Source organism: Schistocerca gregaria, chromosome 5 (genome assembly GCF_023897955.1).
Source record: "Schistocerca gregaria isolate iqSchGreg1 chromosome 5, iqSchGreg1.2, whole genome shotgun sequence".
NCBI classification, from domain to species: Eukaryota; Metazoa; Arthropoda; class Insecta; order Orthoptera; family Acrididae; genus Schistocerca; species Schistocerca gregaria.
The window spans coordinates 174863599-174876724 of record NC_064924.1 but is presented as its reverse complement, the minus strand read 5'-3'; the positions used below and the strand labels follow the sequence as shown (position 1 = coordinate 174876724).

The window sequence follows — 13126 nt, the reverse complement described above, 5'->3', positions numbered from 1 at the left end:
AACTTACTGCTTCTTTATGTTTCAGGATCACAACATTTCACTCCATGCATGTCATTGTTGATACTTGCAAATAATGCGATAGGTATAACTACGTACCATTTTAGCATTAAAATTTTTAAAAAGTTTTAAGCATTTCGTCCTTAATTTTAATATTCTTATCTGAGCTCTACTTATTTGTGGTGTAATTCCACGTAGAGCCTTCTGAAGAACGGCACTGCGTGCTCGAAACCCGTAAAGAAATTAAATTTCTTTTATGCAACAGGTTGCTTATTATTTTGTTATATACATCTACAGTTGCTGATGATGGATAAAATGCTAAGTTTTTTAAAGCTTAAGCCTAGAGCACAGCAGTTACGGAAGTGAATCATGAGCAAGAAGTGATTGTAAAAAAGAAACTGGAAGCATCTGATAAGTTATGTTGTAATGGGTTATTAAAAATTACGTGTACAAGTACGTGTGAAATGAACGGGTATGGCCGAGGAAAACCCTTAGCAGGGGAATGTGCATCTAGTGTGACATATCTTGCACAGCTGCAGCATCCTTGCGAAAGAGTGAATGTGGGGAGTGAAGACGCGGTAAAGGGGAAGAGCTACAGGTGTAGTTACGTATAGGTGAGCATGGTTAAGCGATCGCTTCCGGCAGACGAGGAGCGTGCCGACCTCGGCTCGAATCCACCCATCGGATTAACGACGAGCGCCGGTGTGCTGCCCCATCCTGGGTGTGGTTTTTAGGTGGTTTCCTACATCAGTGTAGGTGAATACCGGACTGGTACCCACTTTCCACCACAGTTACATGATTCACAAACATTCAGAAAACGATATCACGTTTGCACGTAAGATAATACTAGGCGAAGACGGATGAGGTCCACAAACTCCATCCCGGGAGGAGGAGGGGGAGGGAGCGGGGGAGGAATGGTGACGTCTGAAGGACATCCGGTTATCCACTACTACTAAGAATGCCAAATCCGAAACAACATGCAAAAAGAAAAAGAAGGAGAAGACGGTTGAAGGAGTAAACAAAAATTACAAAATGCCTAGGAGATTTACGTCCTACAGATTCTAAGCGAAAATAAAGCGGGAGAGAAAAAAAGATGCAGGAAACCGTCAAACCTGTCGACAGACTGACGACATGAAAAAAATAATAAGTTACACTTCAGGTTATTTGGTAAACCCTAAAAAACGCTGCACACTTTCCTCAACTTGGAGCAATAGCAATACAGAGCATTAGTGCCAGTATTAATAGAAGCGAACTACCGAATCGTGAATAGTTTATTTCGTCTGCAAATGAAAACGAGGAGAGCCTATTGCGGCATCACTTCGTCGTCTGGGACTATGTTGGCGTGGGACTGTTTCAATCGACAGGCACTATGTAGCGTCATGAAACCTGGATATTTTATCGAGAATTATCACCATTTTCACACACAACTGAGGGACGTGTAGAAAAAGACGAAGGCTTGACCACTTTAATCAGGTTGAAGTGGATGTGCAGAGATTGAATGAAGAAATGGAAACACCAAAAACACATTACTATCCCTAACACGGTGTACGAGAAACGTTAGCATTCAAAACAACTTCCAGTCATCTCAGAGTGCATAAAAACATGTCCTGCACGGTTTCGAGGACATCTTATACCATTCTTCCTGTACCGTAGTGCCAAATTGAGGTAACGGTGATGGAGTTTGAAATGCAAAAGTTCATCCTCGTGTTCGCAAGCCAGCCCTGGTCGATGCGAGCTATGCGAACAGGGGTCCTATCGTCTTGAAGTACAGCATGACTATAGGGAAACAAACATTGTACTACGGGATTGACATGGTTAGCCAAATTGGTCAGACAATCCTCGGCAGTAATTTGACCTTCCAGAGTGACAATGGCACCAATGGAATACCAGGACGTGCTGCCCAAATCATCACTGAACGCCCACAATGTTTACTCTTGGGACATAAACACGAACAGAAGTTGGAAACAGTGTGAAACAATACTCAGTCAACCAATGACTTTCTTCCATTGCTCCATAGTCCAGGTTTTATGGCTTATGCAACACGTTCTTCGGTCACGGCCGTGAGTGGATTTGGAATTCCAGCTCGTCCTTCAGTTACATCTACATCTACATCTACGTGATTATTCTTCCATTCACAATTAAGTGCCTGGCAGAGGGTTCAATGAACCACCTTCATGCTGTCTCTCTACCGTCCCGCTCTCGAACGGCACGTAGGAAAAACGAGCCTTGATTTCTCTTATTTTATAGTGATGATCATTTCTCCTTATATAGGTGGGTGCCAACAGAATGTTTTCGAAATCGGAGGAGAAAACTAGTGATTGGAATTTCATGAGAAGATCCCGTCGCAACGAAAAACGCCTTTGTTTTAATGCCTGCCACTCCAACTCACGTATCATGTCTGGGAAACTATTTCCCCTATTTCGCAATAATACAAAACGAGCTGCCCTTCTTTGTACTTTTCCGACGTCATCCGTCAGTCCCACCTGATGCGGATCCCACACCGCACAGCAGTACTCCACAATAAGGCGGACAAGCGTGGTTTAAGCAGTCTCTTTTGTAGACCTGTTGCACCTTCTAAGTGTTCTGCCAATGAATCGCAGTATTTGGTTTGCTCTACCCACAATATTATCTATGTGATCGTTCCAATTTAGGTTAGTTGTAATTGTAATCCCTATATATTTAGTTGAATTTACAGCCCTCAGATTTGGGTGACTTATCGCGTAATCGAAATTTAGCTGATTTCTTTTAGTACTTATGTGAATGACTTCGCACTTCTCCTTATTCAGGGTCAATTGCCACTTTTCGCACCATGTTGTTGTGTGGTCTTCAGTCCTGAGAATGGTTTGATGCAGCTCTCCATGCTATTCTATCCCGTGCAAGTATCTTCATCTCCCAGTACCTACTGCAACCTACATCCTTCTGAATCTGCTTAGTGTATTCATCTCTTGGTCTCCCTCTACGATTTTTACCCTCCACGCTGCCCTCCAGTACTAAATTGGTGATCCGTTGATGCCTCAGAACATGTCCTACCAACCGATCCCTTCTTCTGGTCAAGTTGTGCCACAAACTTCTCTTCTCCCCAATCCTATTCAATATCTCCTCGTTAGTTATGTGATCTACCCATCTAATCTTCAGCATTCTTCTGTAGCACCACATTTCGAAAGCTTCTATTCTCTTCTTGTCCAAATTATTTATTGTCCATGTTTCACTTCCATACATGGCTACACTCCATACAAATACTTTCAGAAACGACTTCCTGATACATTAATCTATATTCGATGTTAACAAATTTCTCTTCTTCAGAAACGCTTTCCTTGCCATTGCCAGTCAACATTTTATATCCTCTCTACTTCGACCATCATCAGTTGTTTTGCTGCCCAAATATCAAAACTCCTTTACTACTTTAAGTGTATCATTTCCTAATCTAATTCCCTCAGCATCACCTGACTTAATTTCACTACATTCCATTATCCTCGTTTTGCTTTTGTTGATGTTCATCTTATACCCTCCTTTCAAGACACTGTCCATTCCGTTTAACTGCTTTTCCAAGTCCTTTGCTGTCTCTGACAGAATTACAATGTCATCGGCGAACCTCAAAGCTTTTATTTCTTCTCCATGGATTTTAATACCTACTCCGAATTTTTCTTTTGTTTCCTTTACTGCTTGCTCAATATACAGATTGAATAACATCGGAGAGAGGCTACAACCCTGTCTTACCCCCTTCCCAACCACTGCTTCCCTTTCATGTCCCTCGACTCTTATAACTGCCATCTGGTTTCTGTACAAATTGTAAATAGCCTTTCGCTCCCAGTATTTTACCCCTGCCACCTTCAGAATTTGAAAGAGAGTATTCCAGTCAACATTGTCAAAATTTTCTCTAAGTCTACAATTGCTAGAAACGTAGGTTTGCCTTTCCTTAATCTTTCTTCTAAGATAAGTCGTAAGGTCAGTGTTGCCTCACGTGTTCCAGTATTTCTACGGAATCCAAACTGATCTTCCCCGAGGTCGGCTTCTACTAGTTTTTCCATTCGTCTGTAAAGAATTCGTGTTAGTATTTTGCAGCTGTGGCTTATTAGACTGATTGTTCGGTATTTTTCACATATGTCAACACCTGCTTTCTTTGGGATTGGAATTATTATGTTCTTCTTGAAGTCAGGGGGTATTTCGCCTGTCTCATACACCATGCTCACCAGATGGTAGAGTTTTGTCAGGACTGGCTCTCCCAAGGCCGTCAGTAGTTCCAATGGAATGTTGTCTACTCCGGGGGCCTTGTTTCGACTCAGGTCTTTCAATGCTCTGTCAAACTCTTCACGCAGTATCATATCTCCCATCTCATCCTCATCCACATCCTCCTCCATTTCCATAATATTGTCCTCAAGTACATCGCCCTTGTATAGACCCTCTATATACTCCTTCCTCCTTTCTGCTTTCCCTTCTTTGCTTAGAACTGGGTTTCCATCTGAGCTCTTGATGTTCATACAAGTGGTTCTCTTATCTCCAAAGGTCTCTTTAATTTTCCTGTAGGCAGTATCTATCTTATCCCTAGTGAGATAAGCCGCTACATCCTTACATTTGTCCTCTAGTCATCCCTGCTTAGCCATTTTGCATTTCCTGTCGATCTCATTTTTGAGACGTTTGTATTCCTTTTTGCGTGCTTCATTTACTGCATTTTTTATATTTTCTCCTTTCATCGATTAAATTTAATATTTCTTCTGTTACCATAGGCATATCTAAATCATTTTGCAAGTCGTTTTGATCATGTGATGACTTTACAAGGCGGTAAATGAAAGCATCATCTGTAAACAATCCAAGACGGCTACTCAGATTGTCTCCTGTGTCGTTAATGTAGATCAGGAACAATAGAGGGCCTATAACACTTCCTTGGGGAAAGCCGGATATTACTTCTGTTTTACTCGATGACTTTCTGTCAATTACTACGAATTGTGACCTTTATGACAGGAAACCTTGAACGTAGTCGCACAACTGATTCGATACTCCTTAGGCCCGCAGTTTGGTTAGAAGGCGCTTGTGAGGAACGGAGTCGAATGTCTCCTGGAAATCTAAAAATATGGAATCAATTTGACATCCCCTCTCGATAGCACTTATTACTTCATGAGTATAAAGAGCTAGTTGTGTTTCACAAGAACGATATTGTCTGAAACCGTGTTGACTACGTGTCAATAAATCGTTTCTTCGAGGTACTTCTTAATGTTCGAATACAGTATATGTTCCAAAATCCTCCTGCCAATCGACGTTCGTGATATAGGCCTGTAATTCAGATGATTACTCCTACTTCTCTTTTTGTGTATAGTGTGACTTCAGCAATTTCCAGTCTTTCGGTACGGATCTTTTTATGAGCGAGTGGTTAAAGCTGCTTCGTTGCTCCGAGGATATCTACTGCTATGTTTCTCATCTTGGCAGTTGTTCTTGATTGTAATTCAGGAATATTTACTTTGTCTTCTTTGGTGAAGGAGTTTTGAAAAGCCGTGTTTAATAACTCTGCTTTAGTGGCACTGTTATCAGTGATTTCGCCGTTGTTATCGCGCAGTGAAGGTATTGATTGCGTCTTGCCAATGCTGTGCTCTATGTCTGGCCAGAATCTATTTGTGTATGACCAGAATCTTTTTGGGTTTTCTGCCTGATTTCGAGACAGAATTTCGTTGTGGAAATTATTAAAAGCATCTCGCATTGAAGTACGCGCCATATTTCGAACTTCCGTAGAACTTGCTTATGGAAGTCACTTCGCCCCGTTTGACGCTGACAAGCTTCGCGCGTGCGACATGCAATTCTGCAGTGACTTTTACAGCTATTTTCTTCTTCTTTATCGTCACAGTTCTCTTTAGTGACCATCCGTCTCGATCAATCAACAACGCTTCCGCCCGCGTTCTGACTTAGCGGATGACGTTCTTCTGCTCTTCCCGTATACATCTTCGATACGGTGGCTCTTGAAACACGAAACACTTCGGCTTCCTTCTTCGCCGAAGCACCGACCATAGAATCAACAACAGTCTGCCTACGTTCGACATCACTTGGCTCGACATAATGCAGTCACAACTAAGCGGTACACTGTTCTAGCAGCGACTGACGCATGCAAAGCGTTGAAGACACTGCACAGTGCAGTTCAGTGTTCATGGTTCATAGAACAGCGAAAGCTGCAGGCCTGGCTAGCACCTGCATTTGTGTTAAACAGCGCTTTTCTCGCAGTGTTTTCGTATTTTTGCAAAACCCGTGTTTGTAGCAATAGTTAAGAAGAGACGAAGAAACTTGCACAGGACAGATTAACGCGGAAAGCTGGACGAAACCGGGTTTGAGATGAAAGACCACAGCAATAACAACAACATATCGCGTACAAGACGATACGAGCCCAGAGTCTTTGAACAGCGGCCTTGGTACCGTTTCAGATGTGCGAGGTGTACCGTGAGGCCGTGGTCCTGAACGCGCCCAGCCTGCACTTCCTGGACGACATCGAGCTCTGGAACATGGACCGATACGTGCCCGACGACCTGGACATGCGGCCCCACCTGTCGAAGGGCGTGCTGCTCTTCTTCTGCTACCGGCTGATAGGGCTGCCGCAGCCGCGCCCTATGGTGGTGTCTGGCAAGGTAAGGCAACACTGTGCCTGTCTCTACAGCCTATTCCATGGCACTCATTCAAATGGTAATGTTGCGAACTACTTTCGTGGTTTTCGGCGGAACGACTTATGTGCTCAAATGGGTCTAAATTTTTTCCTCAGTACATTGAACGAATTGTGTATCTCTGCTAGCCTACGCGCTTCGAAAGTCATCAATGACGATACAGAGACGAGCTCCTCCCCTCAACACACAGATTACCACAAACAGTGCTACACTCTTTCGCTCCTCTGAAAAAAATACGACGATTAAAAATGTAACACAGCTAATGGTTTCGCAGCTGGTGTTTACTGCAGTCAAGATTTCTGGCAGAGAGGTCATATCTATATAAAAACTATCCACTAACGTTTCGATCGCATTTGCAGAACCCGTTTTCAGAGAAAAGGACTAATAGTTGCCAATTTGTCTCTGAAGATGTCTCCGAAAGATGGGGGCGAAAGTCCAGTATATAGTTTTTGCTGTCTTCTCCAAAATATATGGGACACACCCTACGTAGAAAAGCGTTGTTGCCTACGGATTAGGCGTAACATGGTGGTGGACATAGTCAATTAAAAGCAATATTGCAGTTGGGATGCAGTATGAGTCGAGATTCATTCTAATTTAACTCATCGTATCATTTATTTTGAAAATCATTCTCCGGACACGCAGAAACGGTTGGCGTATTAGAACTCCACGTTGGTAGAACTACTAACGGCGAGCTGTCTTTTTTTCTGTTTCAGTGGCTGAGTAGATAGGCTGACGGGTAACGAACGTAAAGGGCGAGCATTGGAATCCAGCTGGCGTCAATTCTCTTTTTTTATTTATTTTTTTATTTATTTTTTATTTGTTACTTAGACCTGTGCAGGAAATATTTTAAACCTTCGCTACAAATTATGCAGTTCTAGGCTTTTCTACGTTCCACATTCAAATTATTCCATTTTATAATAGTCCAATCTTTAAACAAACAGACAGGTGATCATAGCAAAAATATTGAAAATGAATGTATTTATTTGTAATTACGTCGACCGCCAGTTCGTGTCTCCATAGCTTCCAGCTAAGAGAAATATATCAGCTGATTGGCATTTTTTTTCTAAGTCTTTATGCTTTATATCCATTCTACAGCTACAGTAGACATATTAGACCGTTATGCGAAAAAGAAGGCATCGATAGCTCCTTGGCAGCGTATGAGCTTATTGTACTGGTAGCTGCCGTATGTGTTACATCGAATCTCACCAAAGCCTTTTTTATGTGTTTTATTTAGTTTTTGTTATTAAATTATATTATTTCTTTTTTATGTATTTCAATATTCTCTTCACTAAATAACTAATTATGGTTTTTGAATATGATGTCTAAAAATAATCTTCCTTGAAAGACAATCTAACCTCCCATAAAAATAATCTTCCTTGGAGGGTGATATTCTTATGACCTCCCATAAAAAAATAACATAGTGGCAGGTAGATTTGTATTTTGATACTAATATTGTTGGCATAATAACTATGTAGACCTTTTACGGAAGAAAGGAAAAAAAATAAAATGAAGAGTAGGTTAGGTATAGCTTCAGAATTTTGTCCACATGCCATTGGCATCCTCCGAAGCATAGAATTCACGAGTCTGTGGAAAAAGTTTTCACCCATAGCAATTCTGTCCCATAAAGAATGAACCAAATCCAATAGGACATTTACAGTTTCTGAGGGGGGATCAACTGTTCCGCAGAGTCTTTTTAAGTCGAGCCCATACTTGCTCTATGGAGCTGAGATCAAGTGACTTCTGAGACCACAGAAAGCAGTAAGTAATGCTCTCCCTCCTTTGAACACAGCTCTGAGTCCTAATGCTAATGTGTGATCGATGATTATCATGTTGGTGTACCAAAGCCGAGCTCCAGGTATGATAGTATTTTCAAGGACATGTTCGTAGCATTCTGACTTGAGCTTGCCTTGGATACATTCCAGATTTCCTGCAACGATGTAATACATCCAGCCACAGCATTTCAAACTCATGTATCCGCTTCCAGCGGAAGTGTTTGCGAAGCGCGCTCCATTCGTTGTCCATTTGTGCAGTAAACAAGAACCATAATGACGTCCTACCTCAGATGCATTAGCACTGTTTTCAAAGGGAACAATTAGTTGCTCGCGTATATTCATATCAGCCATTATGAAGCAGACCTATCCCGTAACCCAATCAGCTAATACGTTTCTCTTAACCGAAAACTATACAGACACCAAGTGGCGGTCGAAGTAATTACAAATAAATACATAGATTTTTAATATTTTCCTATGACCAATTTGTCCTTTTGTTTAAAGATTAGACTATTATAAAAATGAATCTTTTGAAAGAATGCGGAACCTATAAAAGCCTACAACAGCACTATCTGTAGCGAATTAAGGTTCAAAATATTCCCTGCACAGTTGTAAATATTTAAAAAATGATAACTCACCACAATTAGATTGCAATGTTCGTCCTTTACGTTCGTATATCGTCAACCTACCCCCTTCTTTTTAGTCTTGTTTTGTTTTTGTACGTTATTTTCGGTTGTATTTGCTTCGAGCGGACGTTCAACAACATCCGTTCAGGTCCATCGATGATACATTCACTCTTTTTTTTTTAATTAGAGAGGGCAGATCTCCAGCTGATAATTCACGCTGATCTACGGTGCCTTCATCAAAAATGGATGGATCTGAGCACTATTGGACTTAACATCTGAGGTCGTCAGTCCCCTAGACTAAGAAGTACTTAAACCTAACTAACCTAAGGACACCACACACATCCATGCCCGAGGCAGGATTCAAACATGCGACAGTAGCAGCAGCGCGGTTCCGGACTGAAGAGCCTACAATCGCTCGGCCACAACGGCTGGCGGTGGCTTCATCCACTCAGCCATTTAGATAGATGTGACACGCTTGTAGTTGTAATTTTATCTACGTCGAGTACTTACATTTCGACTGTTTCTATGTGTTCGAATAATGATTTTCAAAAGAAAAGATACGATGAGTAAATTGCAATAAATCTCGACATACAGTGTACCCTGACTATTATGTTGCTACTATTTGACGATGTAAACACAAAGCTGAAGCTCCACAGACCGATAGAGTTGTGAACACTGCCACTTCTGAACAATGGCATGCGCAGTGCTCTGTTCTTGGACTCTTAAATTATTCGGGCCGGGCAATCTTTTTGAATCTCATTGTACATTGTTCTTCTACGAGTTTTGCCTTTCAAGTTAACGTTGAAACAAAACTGAGAATGGTCTCTTCCGTTAATTAAAGACAAAGAGAGCTGATAAGCGAAGCAGATGCAGCAGTTGAACTCGCAAGAAGATATCTGGTGCTGGCGAAGAAGCGTAGAGACGTTGATCGCTTGCATACGTGATTTATACACATGATCCTGCCATGACTGCCGCTTAATCAGTTGGCCGTTGGGCGACAAGTACTTACTTGTATTTCTACTGAGAAAGAAGTAATTACTGGAAATCTGGAACATCTGGCGTAGTCGACCTTCTCTGTCGACGACGTCTCATAGCTCAGCATGGGGGAGCATTAGTAGTCTTACTTAGTTTTCTTTTCGCGATCAGGGCCAGAGCACCGTACACAGCCACAAGGGATTCTATTTTTTGCTTTCTGCAGCCAATCACTCTCTATGCTGATCTACAGCAAATTCTTATCGATACCATCACTCCAACTTACCTTCAGATTACCTAGTGATCTTCTTCAATTGGGATTAAAATCTGAAGATGTGAAAGGCCATCAGTGTTAATCTATCTGAGCGATATGACCTACCCATATAAGCGGGTGGTTTACATCAGGCCAACAAAACTTTGGCTGTGTTGGTTTCATCCAGCTCACAATTATGCTGGATCCTTCGTTTTCAAGTGATCTCATGTTGTACCGAGCCGCTGATCTTGTTTAAGTATTTCCACTCGAAAACTAGATTATTATTTAAGTCTTTTTCCGGACACTCCTAGTTTCGCAACCACACAATCCTACGAATTTGATCAACATTTCCTTCTGCTGGAGTAAGAAATGACTTGAGAGACTACACGACTTAAGTAACTGAGTAGTGAAGCACGCATGCTTTTCGTCTTGGAGCTACGTTTTGATCTCTGCCTCACACGATGCACCCTTCGTTAAGATTACTCTCTTCCCCCAGATATTTAAAATTATGAACCATTTTGTAGGGTCAAGTTCTTATTAACACTGGCTGAAGTAAATCACTTTAATTGACATCAGTTCTGCTCGTCACCAGATACTCAGTCTTCAGTTCATTCACCCGAATACCAGTCCTGGTCACTGCTGCCTCCACATCTTCACTCACCCGCATCAGGAATTACGTATAGATCTGGACCACATGGCCACGTCGCCGACCGATACGAGATTTGTGATTTTCTCACCAACAATCTAGTTCCCTTTAATGTTCTTCTGGAGCGATTCCCTTATTATCTTTCCGATAGCCACGTTAAATAATTTCAACGGTTTTCTAGCATCAAAAGGAAGCGCGTACTACACTTCCTAGCAACGTAAGGTAGGAAGTCCCTACCATTTTGCCAGAGACCAAAAACTGGAAGAAATCTACTATATTTTGAGATACCAATATACACTCCTGGAAATGGAAAAAAGAACACATTGACACCGGTGTGTCAGACCCACCATACTTACTCCGGACACTGCGAGAGGGCTGTACAAGCAATGATCACACGCACTTCACAGCGGACACACCAGGAACCGCGGTGTTGGCCGTCGAATGGCGCTAGCTGCGCAGCATTTGTGCACCGCCGCCGCCAGTGTCAGCCAGTTTGCCGTGGCATACGGAGCTCCAGCGCAGTCTTTAACACTGGTAGCATCCCGTGACAGCGTGGACGTGAACCGTATGTGCAGTTGACGGACTTTGAGCGAAGGCGTATAGTGGGCATGCAGGAGGCCGGGTGGACGTACCGCCGAATTGCTCAACACGTGGAGCGTTAGGTCTCCACAGTACATCGATGTTGTCGCCAGTGGTCGGCGGAAGGTGCACTAGCCCTAGTGCCGTAGGGGACCGAACCGCCATTTCCCAGCAAATTAGGGACACTGTTGCTCCTGGGGTATCGGCGAGGACCATTCGCAACCGTCTCCATGAAGCTGGGCTACGGTCCCGCACACCGTTAGGCCGTCTTCCGCTCACGCCCCAACATCGTGCAGCCCGCCTCCAGTGGTGTCGCGACAGGCGTGAATGGAGGGACGAATGGAGACGTGTCGTCTTCAGCGATGAGAGTCGCTTCTGCCTTGGTGCCAATGATGGTCGTATGCGTGTTTGGCGCCGTGCAAGTGAGCGCCACAATCAGGACTGCATACGACCGAGGCACACAGGGCCAACACCCGGCATCATGGTGTGGGGAGCGATCTCCTACACTGGCCGTACACCTCTGGTGATCGTCGAGGGGACACTGAATAGTGCACGGTACATCCAAACCGTCTTCGAACCCATCGTTCTACCATTCCTAGACCGGCAAGGGAACTTGCTGTTCCAACACGACAATGCACGTCCGCATGTATCCCATGCACACCCAACGTGCTCTAGAAGATGTAAGTCAACTACCCTGGCCAGCAAGATCTCCGGATCTGTCCCCCATTGAGCATGTTTGGGACTGGATGAAGCGTCGTCTCACGCGGTCTGCACGTCCAGCTCGAACGCTGGTCCAACTGAGGCACCAGGTGGAAATGGCATGGCAAGCCGTTCCACAGGACTACATCCAGCATCTCTACGATCGTCTCCATGGGAGAATAGCAGCCTGCATTGCTGCGAAAGGTGGATATACACTGTACTAGTGCCGACATTGTGCATGCTCTGTTGCCTGTGTCTATGTGCCTGTGGTTCTGTCAGTGTGATCATGTGATGTATCTGACCCCAGGAATGTGTCAATAAAGTTTCCCTTTCCTGGGACAATGAATTCACGGTGTTCTTATTTCAATTTCCAGGAGTGTACCTTATGCACCTTTCTGTAAAGTGACTCTCAATTTAATTGTCTTCGTAGCAGTAGCTGGTATCGACGAACTTCGGCCAGTCAGTAGTTTCGAATAATTCTTCACTTCCTATATTGTATGATAAGTGGGTAAAAATAACTGTTGGCTAAATCACAGAATGTTTTATGTGCAGATGTACAACACATTTCATGATCTCTTATCTGTTAATAGTGATAAGAAGTAACTAAATTGATGTGCCCCCGGGCAAATGAACAAACTTTCTTTACATTAACATAAAAACATAATGTATGATATGGGATGTGGGTAAAAGAGCCGAACGTCTGTGCCAAATCAAATATGCAATTTTATTTATTCTACATTTTTTGTGCTCGATAAGAGATGCCTCATCACCAAAAGGATGTTTTTGAGCCTTGTTTATTTGCTTGTCATATTTCAGTGACATAAAATTGCAGTTTTTTAAAAACTAAATGGCAAATCCACGATATCAAAGATATTGGTGGTACGAATACTGTTCCCTCTTTATGTTATTATTTAACATTGTTGCTTTAATGAAATTGTACAAAGATTGGT

The 13126-nt window shown here is 42.8% G+C and overlaps 1 protein-coding gene across 1 annotated transcript in view; it reads left to right on the top strand.

The window, feature by feature from the left end:
• Positions 1-13126, top strand: part of LOC126273271 (leucine-rich repeat-containing protein 43-like) — a 254891-nt gene that overhangs the window by 130276 nt on the left and 111489 nt on the right. The window contains exon 4 of the mRNA XM_049976815.1: positions 6399-6599. Coding sequence (XP_049832772.1) covers positions 6399-6599 — 201 coding nt within the window. The remainder of the gene's footprint in view (positions 1-6398; positions 6600-13126) is intronic.